The sequence below is a fragment of the Fusarium tjaetaba genome (assembly GCF_013396195.1).
Source record: "Fusarium tjaetaba strain NRRL 66243 chromosome Unknown NRRL66243_c0000153, whole genome shotgun sequence".
NCBI lineage: Eukaryota > Fungi > Ascomycota > Sordariomycetes > Hypocreales > Nectriaceae > Fusarium > Fusarium tjaetaba.
The window spans coordinates 169,610-193,607 of NW_023501349.1; the positions used below are offsets into that span (position 1 = coordinate 169,610).

At 48.7% G+C, this 23,998-nt stretch overlaps 10 protein-coding genes across 10 annotated transcripts; 5 read left to right on the forward strand and 5 right to left on the reverse strand.

Moving 5' to 3' along the window:
- Positions 1-296: 296 nt before the first annotated feature.
- FTJAE_7547 (zinc transport) lies at positions 297-1,803 on the reverse strand (the record flags this gene model as incomplete). The annotated part of the gene is made up of 2 exons (XM_037354274.1): positions 297-1,174; positions 1,218-1,803. 2 exons carry the CDS (start codon positions 1,801-1,803, stop codon positions 297-299), a joined length of 1,464 nt encoding a protein of 487 aa, XP_037205423.1.
- Positions 1,804-3,510: 1,707 nt separating this feature from the next.
- On the forward strand, positions 3,511-4,691 carry FTJAE_7548 (serine threonine kinase fnkB; the record flags this gene model as incomplete). Its single annotated transcript, XM_037354275.1, has 2 exons — positions 3,511-3,535; positions 3,583-4,691. 2 exons carry the CDS (start codon positions 3,511-3,513, stop codon positions 4,689-4,691), a joined length of 1,134 nt encoding a protein of 377 aa, XP_037205424.1.
- Positions 4,692-5,302: 611 nt separating this feature from the next.
- Positions 5,303-7,276, forward strand: FTJAE_7549 (uncharacterized protein; the record flags this gene model as incomplete). The annotated part of the gene is made up of 6 exons (XM_037354276.1): positions 5,303-5,368; positions 5,485-5,546; positions 5,601-6,104; positions 6,213-6,734; positions 6,945-6,965; positions 7,018-7,276. The coding sequence occupies 6 exons, from the start codon at positions 5,303-5,305 to the stop codon at positions 7,274-7,276; spliced, it is 1,434 nt and encodes a 477-aa protein (XP_037205425.1).
- A 221-nt stretch (positions 7,277-7,497) lies between these two features.
- Positions 7,498-8,172, forward strand: FTJAE_7550 (Alkylated DNA repair alkB like 8; the record flags this gene model as incomplete). The annotated part of the gene is made up of 1 exon (XM_037354278.1): positions 7,498-8,172. The coding sequence occupies one exon, from the start codon at positions 7,498-7,500 to the stop codon at positions 8,170-8,172; it is 675 nt and encodes a 224-aa protein (XP_037205426.1).
- A 66-nt stretch (positions 8,173-8,238) lies between these two features.
- Positions 8,239-10,927, reverse strand: FTJAE_7551 (killer toxin subunits alpha beta; the record flags this gene model as incomplete). The annotated part of the gene is made up of 2 exons (XM_037354279.1): positions 8,239-8,762; positions 8,812-10,927. 2 exons carry the CDS (start codon positions 10,925-10,927, stop codon positions 8,239-8,241), a joined length of 2,640 nt encoding a protein of 879 aa, XP_037205427.1.
- Positions 10,928-13,257: 2,330 nt separating this feature from the next.
- FTJAE_7552 (short-chain dehydrogenase) lies at positions 13,258-14,335 on the forward strand (the record flags this gene model as incomplete). Its single annotated transcript, XM_037354280.1, has 3 exons — positions 13,258-13,575; positions 13,681-13,950; positions 14,000-14,335. 3 exons carry the CDS (start codon positions 13,258-13,260, stop codon positions 14,333-14,335), a joined length of 924 nt encoding a protein of 307 aa, XP_037205428.1.
- Positions 14,336-14,523: 188 nt separating this feature from the next.
- Positions 14,524-15,310, reverse strand: FTJAE_7553 (uncharacterized protein; the record flags this gene model as incomplete). The annotated part of the gene is made up of 2 exons (XM_037354281.1): positions 14,524-15,011; positions 15,064-15,310. 2 exons carry the CDS (start codon positions 15,308-15,310, stop codon positions 14,524-14,526), a joined length of 735 nt encoding a protein of 244 aa, XP_037205429.1.
- A 1,103-nt stretch (positions 15,311-16,413) lies between these two features.
- Positions 16,414-16,804, reverse strand: FTJAE_7554 (seed maturation pm25; the record flags this gene model as incomplete). Its single annotated transcript, XM_037354282.1, has 2 exons — positions 16,414-16,497; positions 16,547-16,804. 2 exons carry the CDS (start codon positions 16,802-16,804, stop codon positions 16,414-16,416), a joined length of 342 nt encoding a protein of 113 aa, XP_037205430.1.
- Positions 16,805-17,720: 916 nt separating this feature from the next.
- On the forward strand, positions 17,721-18,131 carry FTJAE_7555 (uncharacterized protein; the record flags this gene model as incomplete). The annotated part of the gene is made up of 1 exon (XM_037354283.1): positions 17,721-18,131. The coding sequence occupies one exon, from the start codon at positions 17,721-17,723 to the stop codon at positions 18,129-18,131; it is 411 nt and encodes a 136-aa protein (XP_037205431.1).
- Positions 18,132-18,709: 578 nt separating this feature from the next.
- FTJAE_7556 (acetylxylan esterase) lies at positions 18,710-23,755 on the reverse strand (the record flags this gene model as incomplete). Its single annotated transcript, XM_037354284.1, has 16 exons — positions 18,710-18,903; positions 18,956-19,202; positions 19,265-19,898; positions 19,963-20,103; positions 20,178-20,497; positions 20,563-21,344; positions 21,395-21,642; positions 21,696-21,743; positions 21,805-21,820; positions 21,870-21,982; positions 22,042-22,148; positions 22,213-22,258; positions 22,319-22,388; positions 22,439-22,890; positions 22,940-23,388; positions 23,447-23,755. The coding sequence occupies 16 exons, from the start codon at positions 23,753-23,755 to the stop codon at positions 18,710-18,712; spliced, it is 4,176 nt and encodes a 1,391-aa protein (XP_037205432.1).
- Positions 23,756-23,998: the final 243 nt, after the last annotated feature.

The window sequence follows — 23,998 nt, forward strand, 5'->3', positions numbered from 1 at the left end:
GATAGAATTACTTTTGTTTGGAATCTTGGAGCAACCTGAGCAGGCGTCCAGGAACAGAATGTTAGTTCACAACCAGGTGCAGAATATTGTGCGAAAGGAGAACTTCGATGAAATGGTCAGAGCTCGTGTTGAAAGGCCTAACAACATGTTGAAACCACTACAATATGCTTCTACAGAATTAACAAAGATCAAAGAACTCTTGGAGCTCCAGATGGATGTTAATCCTGAAATTGAAATATAAAATAGGAAAAGATTCCTTGTCACTACCGGTTTCTATATGCCCTTGACTAGTTATCTTAAACAAGCTCTCCTAGAACTCTCGTTCCATGGTTTCTGACTCGCGCCTTATATGACCTCGCAGCTATCGTAATCTTCCCATAGGGAAGTGCTGAAAGCAAGAGTACAACAGCGAGTACCGGCAAAGCCGTAGCAAAGTAGACCCAGAAGAGCTCATGGCCAGGTGAGTAGGCATCAGACATACTGAAAAGGCTAGAAACCCATGCCAAAGGCACAAATACGAGTGCCAGGAAAGTCAGACGCTTTGTATTTATAGCTTCCAAGATTGACCGTCGAGAGTCAAGGAGCTGGACAAGTGACGTCGCTACCATAACCATCTGCTCTAGAGATTGGCTGTAGTCGTGGAGTTGGTCGCGAAGTGAGTTAATGTCCTTGAGGACACCACTCCATACCTCCATGTCATCTCCGCGCTGGATATGGGAGCTAATGACTTCTCCAAGAATGTTCAGCTTTTGGTGGCTGCTCTTACTGCGCCTTCTCCATCGCTGGAGGTCAACCAGAACTTCATCATGCATTCGGCCTGTTTTGACTTGATCGGAATACTCATAGTACTTCGAGCAACGGCTAGTCAGGTAAGTGTATATATTCCACTCCGATAGGGTGATGTAGATGGGGTAGTATCCAATGCCGAGGATACTTGGCGATTTGAAGTCAAGGCCTGGCGGTGGGCTCACCCGCATGTAGTGTACGATGTTTTCCATCATGGAGGTCTTATCCCAAGTATCACTAGATGGTGACTTTCTGAAAGATGAAAAAGTCTGCGGTGCTCGGAAATCTTCGAACCCCCCATGCGAAACACTGGCTTGGTACTTTGATACCTGGCCACCGTCAAGCGATTGGATAACGGATGTGACCGGAGGGTCAACGAGGAAGAGACCTACTGGTGTCAGAAGGTTGATGATCTTTGAGTTATTACTCACAGATACGTATGTCTCCAACAGTCCTTATGATGAAAGAGCAGCAAGTTTGGGACAATGCCAACCGTCCACCAGGAAGAGTGACCAACCGCCGCACATTTCGAGGAACATTAGACTCGGTCTTTAGAGCATATGGCACATGTGTCAACTCCTCATCTGTTCCCTCCAGTGCGATTACCTTCTGACAGTGGAGATGAATATGATCTCTCGTGGCTATGACAGACGGCAGGGTCGCAAGTGAAGGTGGCGGTGACGATTCCTCTGGGTTCTCAAAACCAACATGGATATAGTCGGCGAAGAACAAAGGATCAATGTCCAGTCTCTCACCAAGAGATATGATGATGCCGGGTGAGATGTTCTCCACAAACACAAATCTTGTTGAGCCTGATGGTGCAGTCTTTATAAGCTGGGAAAGCTCATTCTCCGGTACATCGATACGCTCGGGGGCCGAAACCGTAGTTGTATAATCTAGGTATGTGATCTTACTTTCACCCAGACATTCATGTTGTAAGTAGTCTGAGAGACGAGAAATACAAGGATTCGTACGAGCTCGAGATTCGACGAAAGATTGATAAGATGGGATTAGCATGACGACTGGTTATCAAGGTCGAGGCGATAACTTTTATGTGTCGTAATCTGTGATAACGGACGATAAACGGGGCCATGGCTGATTTTATGTGTGATGATTAGTTCTACCAAATTCCAGCTTTTTCGACCATTTGGCACTGCCTTGGAAATTCATAGGGCGGAGTCATTCCATATTGCACTTTCATGCCCAGTGACCAGACTTCATCGCTGGTTTCTGCACTTTATAAGCGGGGTAAGATCAACGCTCCGCGCCTTGATTTGGAACGGGAAACCAACGGGTAGTGCATCAGAAGACCTCGAGATGGAGGCTATGCTTATAATTATGCAAAGTGCCCTGTAGAGAAATTTGAACACCTCATAATGACAGTCTTGTCTTCATACACCAAAGTGAACATAAGGTGCCCACTGCAACTGTTCGCCAACTTCGAGTCCCTCTTCTATACTCACTATATCCCGTCCATCCTCATCTTTACAACCCTTCTTGTTCTCTTGCTTTTGCTCCTTGACCCATTTGTCTCTTAGCTCCCTGGATGCCCGATGTAACCCCCAGCTAACACCCTCATCACCCAGCCCCAAATCTCTCATGGTCTCATACGTAGTCCTTGCTATTTCCACACAGCATTGATCATTGGCGAAAGCCAGGTAGTCGGTATGCGCTGATCAAATGGATACTCTCGTCAACCAGGTTATACCGCTTCATCTGTCCGGGGCCACAGGCAGAAAGATACGCAAGAACCGGCACATGCTCGCGAATATTTATTCGCTGTAGGTCTGTAACGCGAAATGGATCTCCTTTCCAGTCTTCTAAACGTAGATGACTATTGTAGGAGTCGTTTTCATCGGCGTAGCCGTGACCTGCGAAGTGAAATACCTTGCAGTCTAGTAGCTGCTCGGAGACCTCTTCTTTCCGTGGTCTCGGTCGAGCGGTCTCTAAGCTGGCTGATTCGCATAACTTCTGTACAATGTCTATCTCCTTATTCACATGTGGTAGCGAGCCGCTCTCTGGAGTGTGCTGCATTCCCACAAGCAACGCTCGCGGTACAGCTATGCTATAGAACGATGAGGAAGAGTCCTTCTGGTGACCACGTATGATGGCCCTAATAGATGAAGAGTAGGAAGAGACCACTCTATCAAGGACAGTTTCAGATGACTCTTTTCGATGATATCCTGCGGCATGGAGTGGGAAAATCGTCAACAGGGCCGTAGATATCCACCAGACATGTGGCCTACCTGCAAGCTTTGTGTAGTGGCGTTACTACATGGTAAAGACGAAAGACACTACTATTAACCATTGGTCGCATGTATATAACGAGATACTGCTTTACAAGAGTTGGTGAGGACTGTAGCGGCCTGGCTAGAGTTGAGCAAAGAGAGAAAGCCGAGGTGGAGGGGGGGATGTGTTGGAGCTGGCTGACACTGCGAAATATATTGCAGCGACTGACAAACGCTGTGCAATTTCGAGAAGACCTTGCTTCTTTGTTTTAGGTTTGTGAGTGTTTTACCACCTCCAATGACACAGGTGAACAGTGTCAGAACATAGCCCAGAGTATCAGTATCGCTCCAGAACAACACTCATCTACCCACCTCCGCGCGTTCTTCAAGCAACTTCTCTCAACAACATCAACGCATCTCATCATTGAACGCACCCACACAAAAGAGCTGCGGGACTCATAGCCTTCATCACCGAATCCCTTCTCTCATCTTCGACATGTCGGAGCCTTCAGTCGGCCCCGGTAAGTTCTTGGCCATCGGTAATTTCCACCGCTAACGAGCTCAGCAGAATACCAGGCCGGTAAGGTCATACAACTGCAGATACTCGAAGGCAGCAGCGGTTCTTTAGCCATGAGGGGAAAGAATATCTCTGTGATCGTTGAGCGAGTGATTACAGAGACTATGTCCCCCGTCATGCAAGTCCGATTCCACGATCGCCTCGCCATTCTCAAGGTCTACGATCGTCGCTGCGGGACATACCTTCGCGAATGCCATGACAAACACATCCCCTGTACCGTCCAAGTCGAAGCCGCTTACCAGTCGTTTCTAAACTCTGGTGCTATGGGCCCTTTCCTCGAGGAGATGGATCACGATGAAGTCACGTCAGAATTTCCTCGTACCTCAGCTGAGATTCGGCAGGGCCCCGACGGAATCGCGAGATTTGAAGCGGCGCTCTGGAGGATCACTGATCGCCATTTCAGAACTGAGGCTGAGGTCTACGAGCGCTTGAAAGACCTTCAAGGTGTTTTGATACCGGAGCTTTATGCGTTGGTACGCGTCGTCCCAACTTCAGCATCCCCAAAACAAGATTACCAAACTGTCTACGGCATCCTCCTCCAACACATCCCAGGGGTTAATCTTGATGACATTATTGAGGAGGGAAATCCTGCTCGACCTACAACGCAGAAAGGCTGGACATCACTCATTCAGCAAGCCATTGACGCGACATATGAGATCAACAAGCGCGGTGTCATCCTATACGACAGCGCACCTCGTAATGTGGTTGTGGAAGCTTCAACCTTCCAGCCTTTTATAGTTGACTTTGCGCAGTGCTTTTTCAAGGACAAATTAATCCAGGAAGCTGTTGACTCTGGTGTTGCCGGACAAGGTTGGGATGGTGACGCCGAATTCTGCGAGACGGCCGAAAGGTTTGACAATTGCAGCGCAGTCGGACGTTCCATTGTGAGAAGACTGAGGGATTCTTTTGGGTTTACGGTGGAGGTCAGATATCCCAAAGCAGGGGAACTCCTCCGCGATATCAAGCGTCAGCGAAAGCCAGAGGCCAAGATAAATGAGGCACTCCAACGCGTCGGGGGCAGCCAGGAGCTGGGGACAAGCCATCATGAGATGGATGAGCCGCTTCACGGCATGGCAGTTGTAGCAGGGAAGCAGCTTTAGTGCGGCCTGTCAGAGAACTGACTGTACTGGGTCTATGAGCGGAACGCATGCGCATTCTGTTTAGTTGCAGAACAGCCAAGGAGTTCCCTGTTCGCAGATTTATCTGGTGAGTAGTATCTTGTCAACCTATCTCTCCATACAACTAATGAGGTGATTTAACACTCCAGATAAGAAGAAGTGATAGGACCGGCCGACGGGAATAAATGGGTAGACACATGGGAGGGTTCGCTGCTCGCCCTGGCCAGAAGTTGTCGTTGGTAACTTCAGCTGGAAACGGTCAAGTGAGGTCAATTAACAGTGTACGGGACTTTCAAGAGCAATTTGATATACAATAAGCCAGAAGGGTATACATGGTAAAATAATCATATGACGCTTTTGCCATTTGAGATTCATCTTTGGCCACCAAAGTTATCATGGACGGTTGAAAATGTAAGCTTGTAGATTTTAGTCTTAGTTAGCTCTCTACGCGTGCGCCTTGACCGCTTTGGGGCTAGTACCTCACCAACGCGCGGGACATGACGCGAGGGGCAACAGACCTTATCTCCTCGATCTTGTTCTCCCGTCTGTTAATGGCAAAGCATTCATCACTGTCTCCTTCCAGCAAATCTACCATGTCTTCCTCATCCAACCTTGATCCCGAAACGGAACGACAACGTTTCAGGGTTATTAGACGAAAGGTTAGTACGGTCCACAGTATTGCATGCACCTGTGCTGACTTCTCGAGACATGCGAACCGTGCCATGATAGAAAGTCTCACTGCGATGCAAAAAACCCAACATGCTCTAGCTGCAAGTCGAACGGTATCGAGTGCCAATATAATATGTATGTTCTTCGAGTCGAGGATGCACCTGAACCGTACGTTTAAACACATGAGTTTGGTGGCGAAGATATGCTTACCAGTGCGAGCAGAGGCGCAAATGAGACTGAGTCTTCACATTTCGATGGGCGCGTCGAGACAGCTGAGGGTACCTCCGACCGAATTCTTTCACTTGAAGAATTGAGGAATGAGTTGAAAGACTTCGAGGATGAAGGGAAGAAGCGCCGCAGTGAAGAGGATGGTGTTGACATGGTCGGCACCGAAGATCAACCATTCAATTTCAACACAATCACTCAAATACATCCAAGGGAGGGGTATAATGACACTTCCGACGTACAAGACGAAGATCCGAATGATGAGCAAGATCATGAGCTCCTAGAATTGCCCAGACTGGCCAGATTGTTCGATAATGACTACTGGAGGGACGCTCCACCGTCAGTTTCCGGTCTACCGTCGCGGTATACCCAGTGGCACCAGGAAACCATAATCAATGACTACTTCGAAGCCTTCAACCAAGCCACGCCACTATTCACAGAACTTAACTATGAGGATTTTCACAACTATTGCAGAGAGCATGGTTCTATGGATGACGAGGGGTGTGCCATCTATGTCATGCTGGCATTACCTCTGAGAAACGATCCCAGGAATGACTTCCAAGGAGATGACTGGAAATTGATCACATAGGCCGGTAAATACGTGAATAGCCACTTTGATTTGTCAAGTGAAACAGGACTCAAGATCGTTCTGGGGATAGCCCTTTATTACATGACCACGTCGCATCTCGAACGGGCCGGGTTTATGCACGCCATGGCTGTCAAGATGGTCTACAAATTGGAATTCCATAAAATGTTCGGGGAGACCGTCAAATCTGTCTGGATAGCGTACATCATCGACCGAGACCTATCATTGCTCACAGGAGAGCCATACCTTATGCAAGAGCATGATATTGATCCTTCAGTCACGGATCTCTCTGACAAAGACGGAGGTATTCTATGCAGCGAAGACAGTTCCTTGCGTTTTGAGATCTTCAAGTTTCGCGCTCGATTGGCGACTATTCAAGGCAAGATCTTCGACTTGGTGTATTCAGTTCGCGCTTCTCAACTCTCTTTCGATCAGCGAGAAACCGTTGCGGATCGTCTAGACGACATGCTGGAGAAATGGGTTGAGTCGATCCCTGAGCCATTCAGGGGAGATACAATCCCAGGTTTCAGCCACGAACAGATGAGGTTCGTCAGACAACTACATGTGACGTATTATCACTGTATGTTCTGTATTCGACAGGCGACTCTACGAAACATAGAGTGGGTGGACCGGTTATTAAGCTTCGGCGAAGCTCGCAAAACAGCGTATCCAGATACCCCGTTGTTGCCATCGAATTGGTCAGGATTGGTCACAGCTGCACGGAGGTGCTTGGACATAGGAAATAAGGTGTATAGTCGCGACAACGCATTTCGTTGGTAAGCCGAGCTATACCATTAATTGTACCGTTCTATAACTAACAAGATCTAGGAGCTGTACTCACGCGACTCAAGCGGCCATGATGATACTGGCTGCGAACAACCTAACACTTTCAGAGCATGATCTTCATGACTCAACTGAGAAAGATCAGCAGAGACTTCATATTGCACATGGTGAAGTCAGTGATCGGATCCAAGAAGATCCAACGTGGTCAACCGAGAAGTCGTTCAACATTTGCGGGGAGCTGATTATCAAGGCCCGGGAGTCAGTGCGACGATTTAATGAGAGCAAGAGCATGGAGGGTTCATGAGATACTCAAGTAAGATATATCCAGAATTTTGAGAATATGTAGAAATACGCTTATGATGACTTGCGTATTTTTGCTCTTCTATAAGGAGAATATGGGTGAAGGCATCACGTGATATGAAAACTCAGAATGTCGCGTGGACTCATCTCGTACGAGAACCAGACCTTGAATTATCTCACTCATCACAAGTCGAATATGAACTGCAGCAAGTTATAGCACTCAAAATGGAGGAATTACCAATCAAGCCTTCGGGAATCTTCATGCAACAAGACTTCATCACACCAGAACATGAACAAAAACTCATTCACATTTTCGAGAATGACCTAGAGTGGCCAAACCGAGGGGGACGACTCTCACTTCACTACGGATACACATTCAGCTACAAAACATTCGGCATCGATGAAGAAACACCCTTCAAGCCGTTTCCAGAATGGCTAGTACCTTTACTGCCAACTACTGAAGGCCGTCCACCGGATCAAGTCTGTCTTCAGCAATACGCCCCAGGAACAGGAATACCGCCTCATGTTGACACCCACGGCCCCTTCGATCAGCTCTACTCACTATCTCTGGGTTCACCACTTTTCATGCAATTCGCAAACAAAGAAACAGGCGAGAAGATTGAGGTTGACTTGTTACCGAGGAGTATGATGCAGATGAGCGGTGATTCACGATTACACTGGACTCATGGCATTAAATCTCGCAAGACAGATACCCTACCTGATGGAACAGTGCGATTACGACAAATTCGATGGAGTCTTACATATCGTTGGCTTCGTGAGGGCGCAGAATGTGAATGCGGAAATGAAAAGCTCTGTGATACGGCACAACGACGAAAAGGAATTGAGAGGGAATATCGATGGAAACAATACGAAGAAGACGCCAAGGCACCACAGTCTTAGTTCATTATACTCATGAGCTATTAGTATATATAATCTGCGGCAGCAGAAACATTAGAAGATAATTATCTAAGGCTTGGGAGAGAACCAAGTCTCCAGATCAATAGCCCAATCAACAACACCACCGAAGTTCAAGCTCTTGGCCCAGTCCGTACGCTTCTGCTTCGTCGTAGGTCCCATATAAGCAACCCAATCAGTCATACCCTTACCCTTTGTCCCAAACGTCATGATATCCGAGTCCGAGTCCTTGTCATACCACGTCTTGGCCGTGACGCCCTTCTTGCCCTGCTTGGCGTCGTAGGCAATTAGCCGAATCTCCGCGTCGGAGAGATATCCGGCCTCGCCGGTGCAGACGCCGGGCTCGGCCTCGGAGACGCTGAAGGAGCCGGTGAACTGGCACGTTGGGCCGGTGCACTTGGGGTCCTTCATGCGGAAGCTGCGGCCGTAGCTGGAGATGCCGATGACGATCTTGGCGGGGTCGACGCCGGCTTTGGTGATCATTGCGAGGGAGTCGAGGGTCTCGGTCTTGTTGACGTGGGAGCGGAGACAGTTGCCGTTGGGGCAGCCGGAGCTGATGAACTTGTTGCCGTAATCTATAAGACATTAGTATGAATCATATATGGGAGAGGGAAAAGGATATACCCCATTGACCGTGGAGATCGTAGGTCATGTAGACCATGTAATCAACAAGAGGCGCAATCTTGGTAACAGGGAAAGGCTTAAGATACCAATACGCAGCAGGAAGAGCAACAGAGATAGTCTTGCCGCTCTTTCCAATCTTGTTCCTCATAACCTGAAGGAACGCAACGTAGTTGGCAGTATCGGTAGAAGAGCCATCAGAGCCAGCGGAACCAGGATACTCCCAATCGAAATCAACACCATCAAGCTTATGGTTGTTCAAAACAGTCATGATGTTGTACGCAAACTTGTCACGGTTCGCAGGCTTGATAGCATCACGGTAGAGCTGGTATGTCGACGCATCAGTTGAACCAGCCCAGCCGCCGAAGGAGATGATCTTCTTGAAGCTACCCTTGACTTCCTTAAACTTGAGGAACTGCGCGCGAACATCAGGTTGGAGAAGGACGGAGAAATCGGACTTGAGACCGGCAAAGGCAAAGTGGATGTGAGTGTAGGGAGTGGTGACCTTGGAGAGGTCGGTGACGTCCATGTTCAAGCAGGGTCTGCCGAGGTTGTAGCCCTGGAAGTAACCCACGTTGAGGAACTTGGCGGGCTTCTTGGTGTTGCCGACGATCTTGGTACCGCAGTTTCCGATGCAGCCGGGAGTGTTGGGCTGGCTTGTACCGGGGGCACCACCCTTGGCGGTAGTGTTGGTGCAGAACTCGGAAGTGATGCCGCAGAAACCATAGCCGGAGCAGCAGGCGTTTAGGGGGCAGGGGTTCATATTGGCGAGATCCCAGCCTGTCTTGGCACTAGAAGGCTTGCTGGATCCAGGCTTTTGAGGACCGCAGACAGCGCCGGCGATGGCTAGAGGCATAGGGTTCTTTCCCTTGCTGAGACAGATAGGCTGACCGAGCTGAAGACGGTTGCAGCCCGCGAAACCCCAGGTGTTCTTGTTAACATCCTCAATGAACTTCTGAGTGATACCAAAGTTCTGACCGAGAGAGTAGCATCCATCGCCAGACTTGATCTTGTAAATAAAACATGTACCATCCTTGCTAGGCTGAGGCGTCTTGTCGGGAAGAGTACCAGCAGAGCAGCAAACCCACTGCTTAGGAGCAAGTGTAGAGCAAAAGTTCTTGGCGGGGTTGTACTTGTTGAAGTTGGCGGTAGTAACCTTGCACTTCTTGGCGAGCGAAGCGCAAGAATCGCCGGAGACGACTTGGATAGCTTTGCAGTCAGCTCGAGGGGCGAGAAGGGACTCAACGCCTGCGAAACGAGAGCGGAGCTCAACATCGCGGGCCTTGACGGTGGTGGTGGTCAAAACACCAAGGTTGATAGACTCCTTGGAAGCTTGAGCGATGCTGACGCACTGACCGTGGGACCAAGTCCTCACAGCGTTTTGAACAGCCTCAAGACCGTTGACGTTATCAGCTGCGTAAAGACCGATGGTCGCAGTGGTCTTGTCATTAGCATTGCAGACCTGGAAAGCCTGAACACCCTTCTGAAGACGAGGAGCAGATTGACGAAGAATATTAGCAGCGCTGTCCTTTTGGACTTCACCGCCGACGTAAATACCAGCGATGGAAGAACCTGACTTGGCGAAGAGAATGGTGTTGCCGCACGTAGCACCGTTATCAAGATACTCCGCCAAAAGACCAGCAGCAGCAGCGACATTATTCCCCGACTTCAGCACAGCCCTTCCATAAGCCGAGCTAGTCTTCACAGTAGCCTTCTCAGCACCGCAATTACTAGCCAGCGAAACAGAGCTCTCCGCCGCTCTAGCCTGGACCTTTGTACCCTCATCCCTCTTAGTCTGTGTAGAAGTCTCGGTAACGCAGGTATACAGCGTCGCGCTCTCACTGTAATCGTTCTCAACATTGAGCGCAAACAGCATAGGTGCAGTACATCCCGCGAGTTCCTCCAGGCTGTGAAGCTGCGTCCAGTTGGCAGGGTCGTTGCCCGCGATGCCGCACGGCTGGGGACATCCTTCGGTGAGAGGGCTGGAGATGGGGTCCTCGGTCTTGATCTCGCCGACGGGGGGCACGGGGTTCACGTCGCCGGGGTTGACATCGTCTTGCGCGGATACAAAGAATGAAAGGAATGTGAGAAGGAAAAAGGAAAAGAGTGAATTAGCCATCGTGGGCGTGTAAGTAAAACCTCGAACCAAAATCTGGTCGAGCAAAAAAAGAGTGACTGATGCGGGATGAAGGAGGAAAAGGGAGAGACAGAGAGAGGCTAAGCGTCATGTTTTTAACGATGGAGGCGCCATTATTGGGAAAAGAGGCGTAGTTCGTCGTTAGTGGAATGGACTGGCATGTGGACGGCGTACAATTTGGGATGAAGCACGTTGACTCGGTTGTGGATGGGTAGAGGGTCGAGCTAGTTCTAAGCCCCCTGGCTAAGGTAGTGCTAGTGCAGGAACATGGTGGTCTCGTTTTTTTGGCTGTAAGGCTGCTGACCCTTGCGTTGAACCCTGGACGATATGATCCTCAGAGCTATCAGTGTTTCCGATTGACAGAATGACATTTTACGCTGACGGATTGGCGACGAACCTCTCTTCCGTCAACTCTCTCACTTGGTATCGTCACTCTTCTCAGAAACGACTGCCCCAATCTTCTCTTCTCGCTTCCTCACAATTTGTCACAACCAACAGCAACTTTTCTGTTCCCCCTGCTTAAGTCCGGTGATTTCCTCTTTCGCCCAAGTATCTGGGTCTAGATCTCAAAACAGGCTATCATCGCTTATCCCCCCTCCAAAAACACCCGTTAGCCTCTCCACCTAATCTCTCACTATTTTCTTAACAATAATTCTGTCAGGGATAAGCGCTAAGGCAAGAAGGCCCTTTTGTCGCGCGATTTGTTACAAGGATTGGTGAGAATACCCCTGGTCTAGATTGAATACAGAAGTTGCCGGTCCCCGACGGAGGAGCCATTGTACCCGAGTGCATAATGCACGGTTTTACGCGCTTTGGCTGATGGGTAATTTTAAATTGTGAGGCTTTTGTGATATTTTCGTGGAGAAGAGAGCGCTTGGTTAGGAGAGTCAGCCACTGACGTTGTAATATCCGTTCGAAGACGGGAGGAAGCTCGTGACAGTTGAGTTGACACCTGGCGATGGAGCAAAGGGCACCGAGGACCCTGAGAGTTGACAGTTCGAACCGATGACCCGTTTTTGAAGGCAGTGACTCAGTTCATTATCACGGTTAGATAGCTAACAGCCTAACCCCGTTGTGGAAGTTGATTCATCTCGGAGACTTGGCATTCTTTCACTTTAACCCGGCCCGAGGCTCCGTCGGTGTTTTCGCTTCAGCCTTAGGATTTTTTCATCAAGGTTGTAACGTTGTGTCGGCCGACAGACATTACCCCCAAATCACCCCCAATGCCACTCAAAAGACACAGCCATAGCATTTGATCTCAGTGAATAACCGCCATACCACGTGTAAAGATCTACAGGCTGGGAAATAGAACGGCTTTATAGTATAAAGATTTGCAGAATCAGTGAAGATCACCATTTGCAGCTGAAGTTTAGACTTTTTAGCACATGTTCGGTCGGTTGATCAGTGGAGCACAGCTGCTGCCTTGTGAGGAAATGGCGAGGTTGGTGAATTGTGGTTAGATTCATCCGAGGATGTTTGTTTAATTTCCTGCCAATTTCCGCTACTCGTGAACTCAATTTTTCACGATGCTACCTCGTGGTGTTCAGCTGAAAACATGCTTTCGGTTAGGAAGGCTTACCCTGGACTGGCGAGGTGAGGCGAACTTTAAACGCGAAAATTCGCCGACGATAATGGAATGCTTGGGCTTAGGTAGAATGCTTGAATGCTGGATTGAATACATAGATTAGAAGTTATCCGGTTAATGTCTACGGAACATTGTTTCTCATATTGCGTTCATATCTTCGCGATTATCGGGAGTTTGCAAAATTGTTGTCGTTCTTATCTGATAAGTAACTATAATCGTAAGCTTCCAGGTACTGTCCCTCGGGGGGTAAGAAAACAGCAAACCTTAATATAAGGTGCTAAAATAAACTCATCAAAAGCTATCCTAAGCTTAGACTATATTACCTAAGGTTTTTTGTCATTTAAGATCAAGGTTCTATGTTTTCTTTCCTCCCCTAGACTGTATCGGACTCTAACTTCAAGTAGTGGTTTAATAATATTGAATAATTATTTCGTTAGAATTGTGTCAATTTGATGTTATAGATTTGCGCAAAATGTAACATAAAATGCGATGAGGGAGAAATAATGATGTCATTTATAGCATCTGTCCCCTGCCAATAACCTGTGCTCAACGTCACGTCACAGTGATACATGGATGGCTTCAACGGCGACGTTGCGTAAATATATAGGATATGTCCTCATCTCGAATTGAGATTCACATCCACAACTGCAAACAATTTATACATCTATATTCCACATCACTTTAAACTACTACTCTAAACCTTACGTCACCAACAGTCAACATCACCATGCAATCAATCCTCCAAAAAACAACAGGCATCGGCCCCCAAGTCATCAGACCAGAGCATCTCGAAGGCCGCGTCGCAATCGTAACAGGCGGCGCCCTCGGAATCGGCTACGAAGTGTCCCGCGCCCTCGCCAACGCAGGCTGCAAAGTCATAATGATCAACCGCAAACAAGAACAAGGCGACGAAGCCATCTCCACGATCCAAAACGAAAAGTCCGACGCCAAAGTTGACTGGAAAGAGTGCGACATGGGAAACCTCGCTCAAATCCGGGAAGTCTTTGGTGGTCTGCGAGAGTCTCTTGATAGACTTGACTTTTTGGTTCTTTCGGCAGGGATAAACACGAATCAGTTTGGCTTGGATCATGATGGGATTGAGAGACATTTTGGGGTTAATTTTCTGGGGCATTTTTATGTTTGTAATCAGCTTTGGCCGCTTTTGAGAAAGACGGGAAAGATGGAGAATACACCGCCGCCGAGAGTTGTGTTTGAGGCTAGTGAGATGCATCGTCTCGCGCAGCTTTCGAACATCCAGTTCAGAAGCAAGGATGAGATCAACGATTCGAACCTTGACTCTACGGCGAGGTACAACAGGACCAAACTTGCCATGATCTTGTTTGCAAAGTATGGATTAGCTGGAAAGGTCATCCAGGAGAACAATGATAGGATCTACGCCCTTTCTGTCCATCCTGGAGCGGTAAGTCATCACGTGCCTCAATCGAAGAATGATACTAACAAAATGCTAGGTCAATACCGCGATGCAGCAGCAGTGGAAAGATGCCTACCCCGGCCTGACAGGAAGACTTCTATCCTGGGCAATGCTAGCCATCGGTCGTGACGTTGAGCAGGGATCTTACAGTGCACTCTGGGCGCTGACTTCGCCGAAGATCGAGGAGGAGGATCTGAATGGTTACTACTTCTCTGATCCTGATCAAGACGGCAAGGAAACGAGTCAGGCTTCAAACCCGGAATTGGCAAACAATTTGTGGAACCTGAGCACGACTCTTATTGAGGGGGTGTTGGGCAGTGATGCTTTGCTTGACTGGAATGTGTCTACTGTGACTGGAAAGGATCTCAAGTAAGATGATGGCTTTCAAGATGGTCAAGATGACAAACGATTTATGTTCAATGGTTGAAGTGTTTGAACCTGTGACTTGGAAGTTGAAAAGAATAACCAGGATGAAACTTGTGAGACGATTTGATATAAAGTATAGCTAGTCAGAATGTATTGACTGATATTATATGTTAAGCTTTCCTCTTGTCTCTTTAATCATGGTGCTTCATAAATTCTAGGAGGGCTCCTCGGCCGCTCTGCAGGAAAAACCACTGGCTCGGCAGGTAGCTCACTCTTCGGCCTCTCAGACTGAGGCTGGTCCTGCTCATAATTCCCAGGAAGCTCTGCCACTACCGCATCATTTTTCCTTCTCATCCGTCTTCTCCAAAACAACAATCCAATGCCCCCAAGAAACAGCAGACCTCCAATTGTAGCGCCGACTGCTATACCGGCAATTTCACCGCGAGACAATCCAGATTTAGAGCTAGTCTCAGGTGCAGAATCTGTCTCTCTGCTCGCAGACGAATCCGTCGTGGTCTCCTCGGCTTTTGGCGCACTGACGTTTACGTATTGAGACTTTGCTAGTGTCCCGCCATATTTGCTGTCCATTAACGTAAACCAGTAAATGCAATCCTCGTTGTTCTCGGTTGCGTTGGAAATATCATACTGAGCCTTCCAGTCACTGGAAGGAGATGTACCATTGTCTAGGCAGGTCAATCAGCAACATAATAAACGGAAGGGACTTGGTGCAATTACCCTCCAAGCGAGCGGTTGTGTTCTTTTGAGCGTCAATAAATTGCCAAATATAGAGGTCAACCTTTTTAATATTGGTGTCCCATAGGATCGGAATCATTTCGCCATCCTCATAGTGGCTGTTCTTGGTCATGTCCTGGTCAACTGCTTGACCTGGGTCCTGCTCCGGAGGGCGTAAAAACTTGGAGAAGCATGATGCCCAACTCGCGAATAAACAGAGTAGTAGACCGAGTTTCACAAGGAAAGACATTGCCAGTTTGAGCAAGCAGGATTTCCGATGTCGGAACGCTTACTCTCCGGGCTTGGCTTGAGTTATGATTGTACACTCAAAATTTCAAGGTAGACACATTCGAGAGGGGAATGAGGAGTGGATGCTATCGAAATATGTATTCCATCATCCGGGCATCCGAGCCAACCTCGTCGCAGATAACCAAAGGAGCCAGGACTGCGTGCCCAGTCTTCATGCAGTAGTAGTCCATAAGAAGCCTAGTTACGGCCCACGCTGCAAGTCGTCATGCTGGGGTCGTGAACTCGTGATCCGGGGTTCGGTTCGCCGACGACGGTCGACCAGCATATCTTCAAACATCTCCCAAGAGAAGGAATGGCGATCAATAAGACTCAGACTCGCGGCGAGCTTATGAGTGAACGACCTTTTATGCTCAATCTTGACCATTGAATTGCCCATGATCTGATCTCGGCTACTTGTCTGAACTGTCAAAGCGCTTCCTCATTTGCCTAGTTGCATATGGAAGTGGGACAAAACACAGCCAACAGCATAACAACCAACAGAGCGTTGCATCAGAAGAATCAGTAGGCCAATCTCCAAAGTCACTTGCGCGGGCATGTTGCCTGATCTGGGAAGTGGTTAGGCGAAGAAGGAAAAAGAAAAAAGCCGGGTTTGGTAAGTTTACCCTTGATAAAATTCCCTTGGATGAATCGATAGGGCATATCGATAGTGGACAGAAGATGTATGCCTGGAACTCCGTGTCAGAAGTATATTTTGGCCAAGCTCAGTGGTGAATGAGCGGTAATGTAAAGTAATAATGTAGACTCATGTCAAAGTCACGAAGTGGTATTTTCGCTGAGCCGCTTTTCGGGTTTAATCGAGGTTTTCAGTGCATGTTTTCACGGCACAAATATCTAGAAAGACACAAGTCAATTGTATCAACTTAATGTAGGTTGAGTGTTGATTATGATAACTCTGTTTGGGCCCCGCCCTGGCCTCTGGCGTCTCCCAGCAATTCTACACGTCTAATCATGTCTTTTCCCGCGAGTTCCTTCTTGAGAACCCCTCTGAGGCAATCAACACCACTGATTCATCCCTGCATCCATCTGGAAGAGCAAATCCTGGTTCTAAGCTTGGGCATTCGTGTCCGCAACAGACTGCACATCAGCAGCAGTCGATCCCTTTCCAGGAGGACCGCCCTTGGCTCGAGCCTACACCAGTCAGTCAACGATCATCACCCATACCATCGCGGTATCTTACCTCTGCACGCTGCACCTCTGCAGCATCCTCCTTTGTCACCTCGGTAGGCGCCTTTCGTACGACTTCACCCGCCTTCTCGAGGAAGTTCATCTGCTTGTCGTGTAGACTCTGAGCAGTGGCCGCAGCACCGCCTTTGATGGGGCCGCTACCTGTGAGGGCGGATTCTTCGGAAGCGATGGCTGATGCTTCGGCTTGGGTGATGGGACGGCCGTCGACGGCTTGGGACTTGATGTCATCTTTGGTAGGAAGGTCTGCCATCTTGAAGATGATTGTATAGAGGGGTGAGAGTTTGATTGGGCTTCGGTGGTGTGTGAGGAGAGTTGTTGATTGTGATGAGGTTTTGTGCTTTGATGGAGATGAGGACGAGAGGTTGAAGTTGTGAGGTTTGGTTTATGAAGAAGGTTGAATGTTGAGATGATATCATAACGTCAAGGGCATCGTCACTGCTCCATAAAATAGACGAGGAAGAAGCTCTCGTTTACAAGGGTCTTTATTCGTCACAATGACCTCATAAATAGGCACTCTGTTTGCAACTGCAGAAGCGAGCAAAGGGTTTATAGATTTCGTAAGTGCGTGCTACATCATGTAGTCGAGCGCTGCGCTTTTGTTGGAGGATGGAGAAGCGTGTCGAGAATATGAATGAGATCCACAGTCCACTTTATAGCCTGAAATGCGTAGTGGGATTGAGGCAAAAGGCACTAAGTAGGGTCGGGATATGATTAAAAATGTAGAAGCATATCTTGAATTGAGTGGCTGCTAATCATCACGATGCCTTCAGGGCGATTGCCCCTTTGTGTTGTGCATATCTCCGCCACAGATTGAACAACTCCGGACATAACCCTCTTATGTCCGCTCTCAGCCCTTTCTTTTTGTGACGACAAATGTATTATTCGTACTTATTCTTAGGGAGCGAGCGCTGCGTCAGCAACGCTGACAAGAGAATCACGCCGGTCCGGCGACTTTTCCTCGTTGCTATGAGCGCTGATAGGCCAACGGCAAGATATTGTGCCGTTTCGGACAACACCATGCATTGGCTCAACATTAAAAACGCGCGTTGTTTCAGCCAGAGTAAAATTGTATTGTAGGACTATAAGTAGACCTTTGGACCCTTTTTGTACATAAAGTCACATCGTACTTCTAGATATTCTCCAATCTCCACCGAATCTCCAGCAGAATGTCTCAGTTCATACCCACGCAATACACTCCCCTCCTCCTCAAAGGCTTCTCCGCCTGGATCATTTACAACGGCGCATCACACGTCGTTCGTGGTATGACAGAATATCTCGCCCCAACTGAACGCGCAAAACTCCCTCCATCAATCGTTTCCCTCATGGATTCGCAGATCCGCTTCCTTGGCGGAACATACATTGCCTACGGCGCTGCGCTATGCTGGACGTCGTACGATATCAAAGAAAGACAGCTGGCTTTGAATATTCTATTGGCTGGTTTGGCATTAGGCGGTACTGGGAGAGCTATCTCAGCTGGGGTACTTGGCTGGGGATTTCCATGGCTGCAACGAGCTACGACCACTGAGATTGTCGTACCGCCCTTGGTCTACTGGTTTGGCTCACGCAAGTATGTTTAGACGGGGAATGGGAGGGCCAGTGATCAGTTGCAAGGTCAAGCGTTATATCCTGATGACCTTAATTTGACAAGTTGCTAGAGGAGAATAGGAGGCAGTTAGCATCAAACCCAGAGGTTTCAAGATATACCAGCATCATGGACATGTTCCGTTGGGGACGTCTGCCAGAATTTTACCAGGGTAGTATCTTAAAACAGAAGAGCCCAAATTGAGCTTATTCCTTGATATTCTCAATGGCCGCGCTACAAGATTCCCGATGGAGTACCATGGCTGCTGGAGATCTCGACGTCAAGGGGGAGATGATGTTAACAACAGACTTGCGCCCCACGTGGATGACTTCAATAGCTATTCTAAATCTTCTTTGACGATATGGTGTATAGATGGCTTGCTGGTAGCTTCCAGCTAGTGCGACATATCTGAGCCAGGACCCTCAATGCTAGATCGCTAGAATTTTAACATGTATTTCTGAGCTATTTTATATATCCAATCAATCCCTCTACCTGCCCCCATCATGAAACTAAACAAGACGGATAAGACCTTTGCTAGCCTCCCTGAGCTGAACAAATCGCACGTTATCCCACTCAAGCGACAATGTCGTTCTGATAAGGCCATTCCCCTCCTGGTAAGCTGAGCTTCCTACAGTTGATGGCAAGCATATGGGCGACACAAAATGGCACAAGGTTTCCTGCAGTCTTCTCACTCGTGCAAAACTGAACTTCCCCAGACAGGTGATCTTGGTACTTTTCGAAGTTGTTCACGTCGTTCAGATTGCACACTATTACTTAGTCAGCGACATGACATGAGATATCGCCATGATCAATACATACCTGGAATGTTGAAGTAGGTCAAGTACTTGGAGCGGTCGCCTTCAGGCTGTGTAGAAGCCTCGGTGAAGAGCTCTCCTAGGTTGTCAATTCCACGGGGAATAAAGCGGTCAGCTCGGTTTTGTGTCCTCTCTGCAGCATTGATAACAGTAGCGTGATCCAGCTTGTACTCCTTGAGTGATTCCTCGTCCGATCCGATATCTGGCCAGTTTCTGGCATCGCCTTGCTCATCCTTGGTGATCTGCTTGGCCTAGTAACAAGATGTTAGAGATTTCACTTTGATAAAGCCTGCCATGGAACCTTGGAACTTACAATGAGATAGTTGTGGCCGTTGATACAGGCGACGTACTTGTCCAAGCCGTGCTTGTTACCATCAAAGCATGGGTTGAATCCCCATTTAGCCAAGTCGTGATCTCTGGACCATTTGAAGATGGCGACCTCTCCGGTATTCCACATCTCACTGATCATAGCAGCCTCAATCATGGACTGAACCCTTCCGCTATCCCATATGGTTTCCGAGTCAGCCTGCGCAATATCCTGGTTGGCCCAGATACCGGATTCAATAGCGCGAGCCAGCTCTGAGCCACGCGCCCTGTCATTGTTGGGCGGCGTCTCAACAAAGTAGCGGTTGAATTGCGCTGCCATGGCCTTTCTTGTCCATTCAACCATATCGCCAAGGGCCTTGTCCAAGCTCGCAAATGACTTGAACTGCGGGCTCGGCTCAGTGGAATCTGCGCCAAACGAGGCAGCGCCAGCGCCGATGGTCAAGACGCCTGCGACAAAGTTGACACCGTTTCCAAGCATTCCAGGGGCGATACCACCTATTGTGGTGAACATTCCAGCCACGATAGTGAGCCACGCAGCCGGGTTCGCAAGCGCATCCTCGGCCGATACAGGCAAGAATTTGTCGGCAATAGCGCCTGATGACTTGGATGCAGAGTCCACGCTGGAGCATAGTTAAAGTCATTAGTAAACATTGTCAAGGGTATAGTGAAGGAACTTGGTCTTACCCATCCTTGACTGCCTTGTACCATTTTTGCTGGAACAGGGCAAAGTTTCCCATGGCCCAAAGGGCAAAGGCTCTTTCCTGGTGTTTCGAACAATCATCTGCCTCCTCAAGAGGATTGACAAAGTCACAAGAGTCGCTGATTCTGTTGAGTTTTATTTTTGTGTTAGTAAGTATCTTGCTTATATGTCAGACGAAGGATAGAGAGTCACGACTCACGCTCGACAGGATGTATGCCAGTTAAAGGTACGATCGCGATTGAAAACATCGTATTCGGCAATGATACGTGGGACGCCTTTCGCGTCATCGTTGGGCCAGCTGTTCTCAGCCGCGCTGTAAAGATCGGTTCTCTGCCTGAGCCAGGTACCGACACCATGTTCGCGCCAGAGACTGGTAGTCCACTTGGCTCCGTTACCTTTGCCACAGAACCAGTCACCTTCAGGGTCTGGAGAAAGCTCGGGGGGCCTGTATGTGGGGAGGTCTGCATCTCTCTCATCATCATCTCCTCCTGCGGGGCATACGTTGAACGAGATGTGAGCCTGTAGCGTAAGGTTAGTAAGTATAGTTTATTGATATATAGAGCAGGATCAACCCCAAAGCTTACCTGTGCATTGGTGGCCTTGGCGTAGACCATATCAGCGCGACCTTGGTTGTTCAGACGTGGGTAGTGAGTATCTGGTCCCCGGACCGATCCACGGAACAACTTCTCAGGCCGATCCCATTTGATGATGCTACCCGAATTTCCAGGTCGCTCAGCCTCAGAGACAACCCTGTCAAAATACCAGACTTGGGTGTCGCCGCTGAACTTGTCTTTGTGGATCAAGTCGGCTTTGCCGTCACCGTTGATATCTGCAAACTGAAAGTTGGCCCGGTCTAGGTCTTCCGTGTACTTGATCTGCCCCGAAGGCTTTGCAACACCGTCCTTACCTCGGAGCCAGGCCCAGGCTTGGCCACTTGGCGCCATGCAGATGTAATCCGTTCTGCCAGAGCCCGTCAGATCGGCAAAGTGGTGGGCGTTGTCAAAAGGTAGTCGTCCAAAGCCTTGAGTGCACCATTCCCTGCCAGGCGGATTGGGGATAAGCTGTGCATCCCAGTTATGCTTTCCGTCGTTGTAGCGACTGTACCAAACCTTGAGTGCACCAGTCTTGAGGTCAGTCACGCCTATGATGTCGTCTTTACCATCTCCGTCCCAATCAGCCAAGTGCAATGCCCGGCGCGGAAGCCCTGTCTTGATCATAGATGGTGTTCCCCAAGCGTTAGTTTCGTAAAAGTCGTGTTTGCTCCGCGTATTCTTGTTCACAAACACATTGACTTCTCCGTGCATGGAGATCCAAACGTAGTCGTCTACGCCGGAACCAGTTGTGTCGCCCCAGAAGATACCATCACCTTGTAGACAGTTAACATGGGCCAACATGTCGGCTTCAGGAATGACAAACCTTTTTGTGAAGTACCCCCCTCTCCCTGGTTCTCCCAAACCTGGTAAGTTATTCGACACGTTACACCTCCATTGCAAAGCAAACCCTCGCGCTGCCAGTTGACATAAGAAGGGCGTCCGCTGAATATTCGGCCCCATTTGATGAACTCGCGGTCTTCACCAATGTTAAAGCCACGGCCAGGATGCGTTATTCCGGCCTCTCGCCAGAATGGTTTCATACCCTTGCCGTCTCCCCGTTGGTTGATGAATCTGTCCATTCGAGTCAGCATGTGCGTATCACATACCCTCAGTGGTCTACTTACGTCTTGACTTGGCCCTCCTTGCTCATCCATGTCCAGTCATAGCGGCCGCTGCGTTATTGTTAGCAGGTGTTGCAAGGCTAATATACTAAGAGGTAGCATCCAAACATACTCCCCGTTCATATCGACTTTATCATGTTAGCTTCAGTTGATAGTATTGAGGGAAGAAATACTAACCAAGTTGTACGCCTCGCATATCTCCTGTGTTCTGGGACGCAAAAATATGTGATCCCTGACCCATGTCTTGCCAGTACGCGGCCTTGTCTCCGATACCTCCATTGCGCCAACAACTGAAACCGGTCAGATCATACGTCTTTGGTATCAGATGAAAGCATATAACATGACTTACTGAATATTGCCAGCATTCGAGATAACACAGTAGTCTAAGCGACCGTCACCGTCCATATCTCCCAGGCGTACCCGATCGCGGCCGAGGCCCATCTCCTGCTGCTTGTACTGCACCAATGGATTAGCTTGTGATGCTTCGATACCAAGGTTTGAAATGACTTGCAAGGCCGACGTTCTGAAATGTAGGCGGGCTTCCACCCTTGTTGATGGAGACGTATCTAAGGTTCATCATTAGCTCCACGATGACTGCTAATAGATGGTGCATTTTGTAAGCTTACAACTCTCCGTTGGTCTGAATACAAATGAAATCATCCAAACCGTCACCGTTAACATCACCCCATCTGATATCTGATATCACCTGTCAGTATGTTAAAATAGACCAGAGTTAATGTACTCACGAGCGTTGGAACAGCTCATTTTCGGATCGATTGAGAACCCGTCATTGAACTCTCCGTTCCCATTGTTTACATAGACAGTGAATCTACGATCCGACTTGTCTGAGGGTGCAAGGATCAGCTCATCCCGCTCATCGCCCTTGGGTGAGCCCTTCAGGTTGACGAGCTGGGCAAACCACATATCAGATGTCTTGGTCATGTCCTTGTCGGGCCCACCGCCGATTGTATTGGTGAAGGACCCCTTGCGGTCATCTCGAAGCTGAGATTTGTGCCGGTAGGTGCCGTCGTCGCGAATCGCTGGGTCGCTGGCAAAGAGAATCTGCCGACCGCTTCTGGGGTCCGACGCGCCGCTTCCAAACTTCTTACGGCAAGTTCTAGAGCTCTCGCCATCCTTGAAGAGGCTGCTCTGCTTGGGTTCTTTAATCCAACCTCGGTCGTTGGCAACACCGATGGCCCTGTCACGTCAGTCTAAGTGGTGAAAGAAGTGTAAAATGATATACTAACCAGACCCAGGCGGCTGCCATCTTTCTCTCACCATAAATGGTTGGATGTGTCCCGTCGTGGATATCTCCAATGCTCAACCATGGCTGCATTTCAGCCAAGATGACTTTAAACTGCGGATTCGACTCCTCCTTGCCATCCTCTCCTAAGGGAACGAACTGGCGATAGACTGTCCGGTACTGTTTGTTAATCTTTTCCACGTAGTCTGCATTCGAACCCTTTGGCAGTAGAGTAGAAAGAACCACGACAGCTTGGGGGACCTCTGCAAAGATCCCTTCTATGAGCTCCTTCATCTGAAGGCCCGTTCTTCCGGCATCAACGTCAGACTTGCGGTCGTTGGCATCATTTGTTCCTGCGTTGACTAGTACCACGTTGGGTAACCATGTTGCCGCAGACTCTCGTCCACGCTTCGCAATGTCTTGGACAACCTGACCTGAGATGCCTTCGTGATCCTGCCATCTAAGTTAGTTGTTTGTGTCTTTTTTGGAACTTCCCTTGCTAGTAACTCACATTGTCTGACATACTACCCGAGTTACGGTTACCAACCATGTTCACTTTCCATCCTTGTTCGACAAGCTTGTCACGGGTAAATTTTCTGAACCCGTTTTTGCCGGCGTCTTGAGAGTAATCTCCGGCCACGATAGAAGCTCCTAAGGGTAATATCCGTAGAAAGAAGTCGCCGGGGTTTGCTCGAGCAGAAATGGTGGAGTTATACTCAAATATCTCTGGCGCATCTTGGGCTAGAGGTGGCCAAGGAAGGGCTACTGCAGGCAGGACAGTCGAGAACAGTAGCCCAGCCAGTATCTGGGGCAAAACCATGACTGGGGAGAGGTAAACGTAGACTCGACAAAATTTGCTTGCCTAGAAAGAATGATAGGCGTAGATAATAATGAGGTCAGAAATGAGTAGTGAAACAGGCGAGCGCGGATGTCTTATACCAAGTAATCCCATGGTTCTTGCAATCATCCTCGCTATATTTCTCTCGCAAGTTGCTTTCTCGCAACTTGGTTCATGATTGGTTAGGTAAACGATCGCCGATATCCATTGAAAATTGGCCTAGAA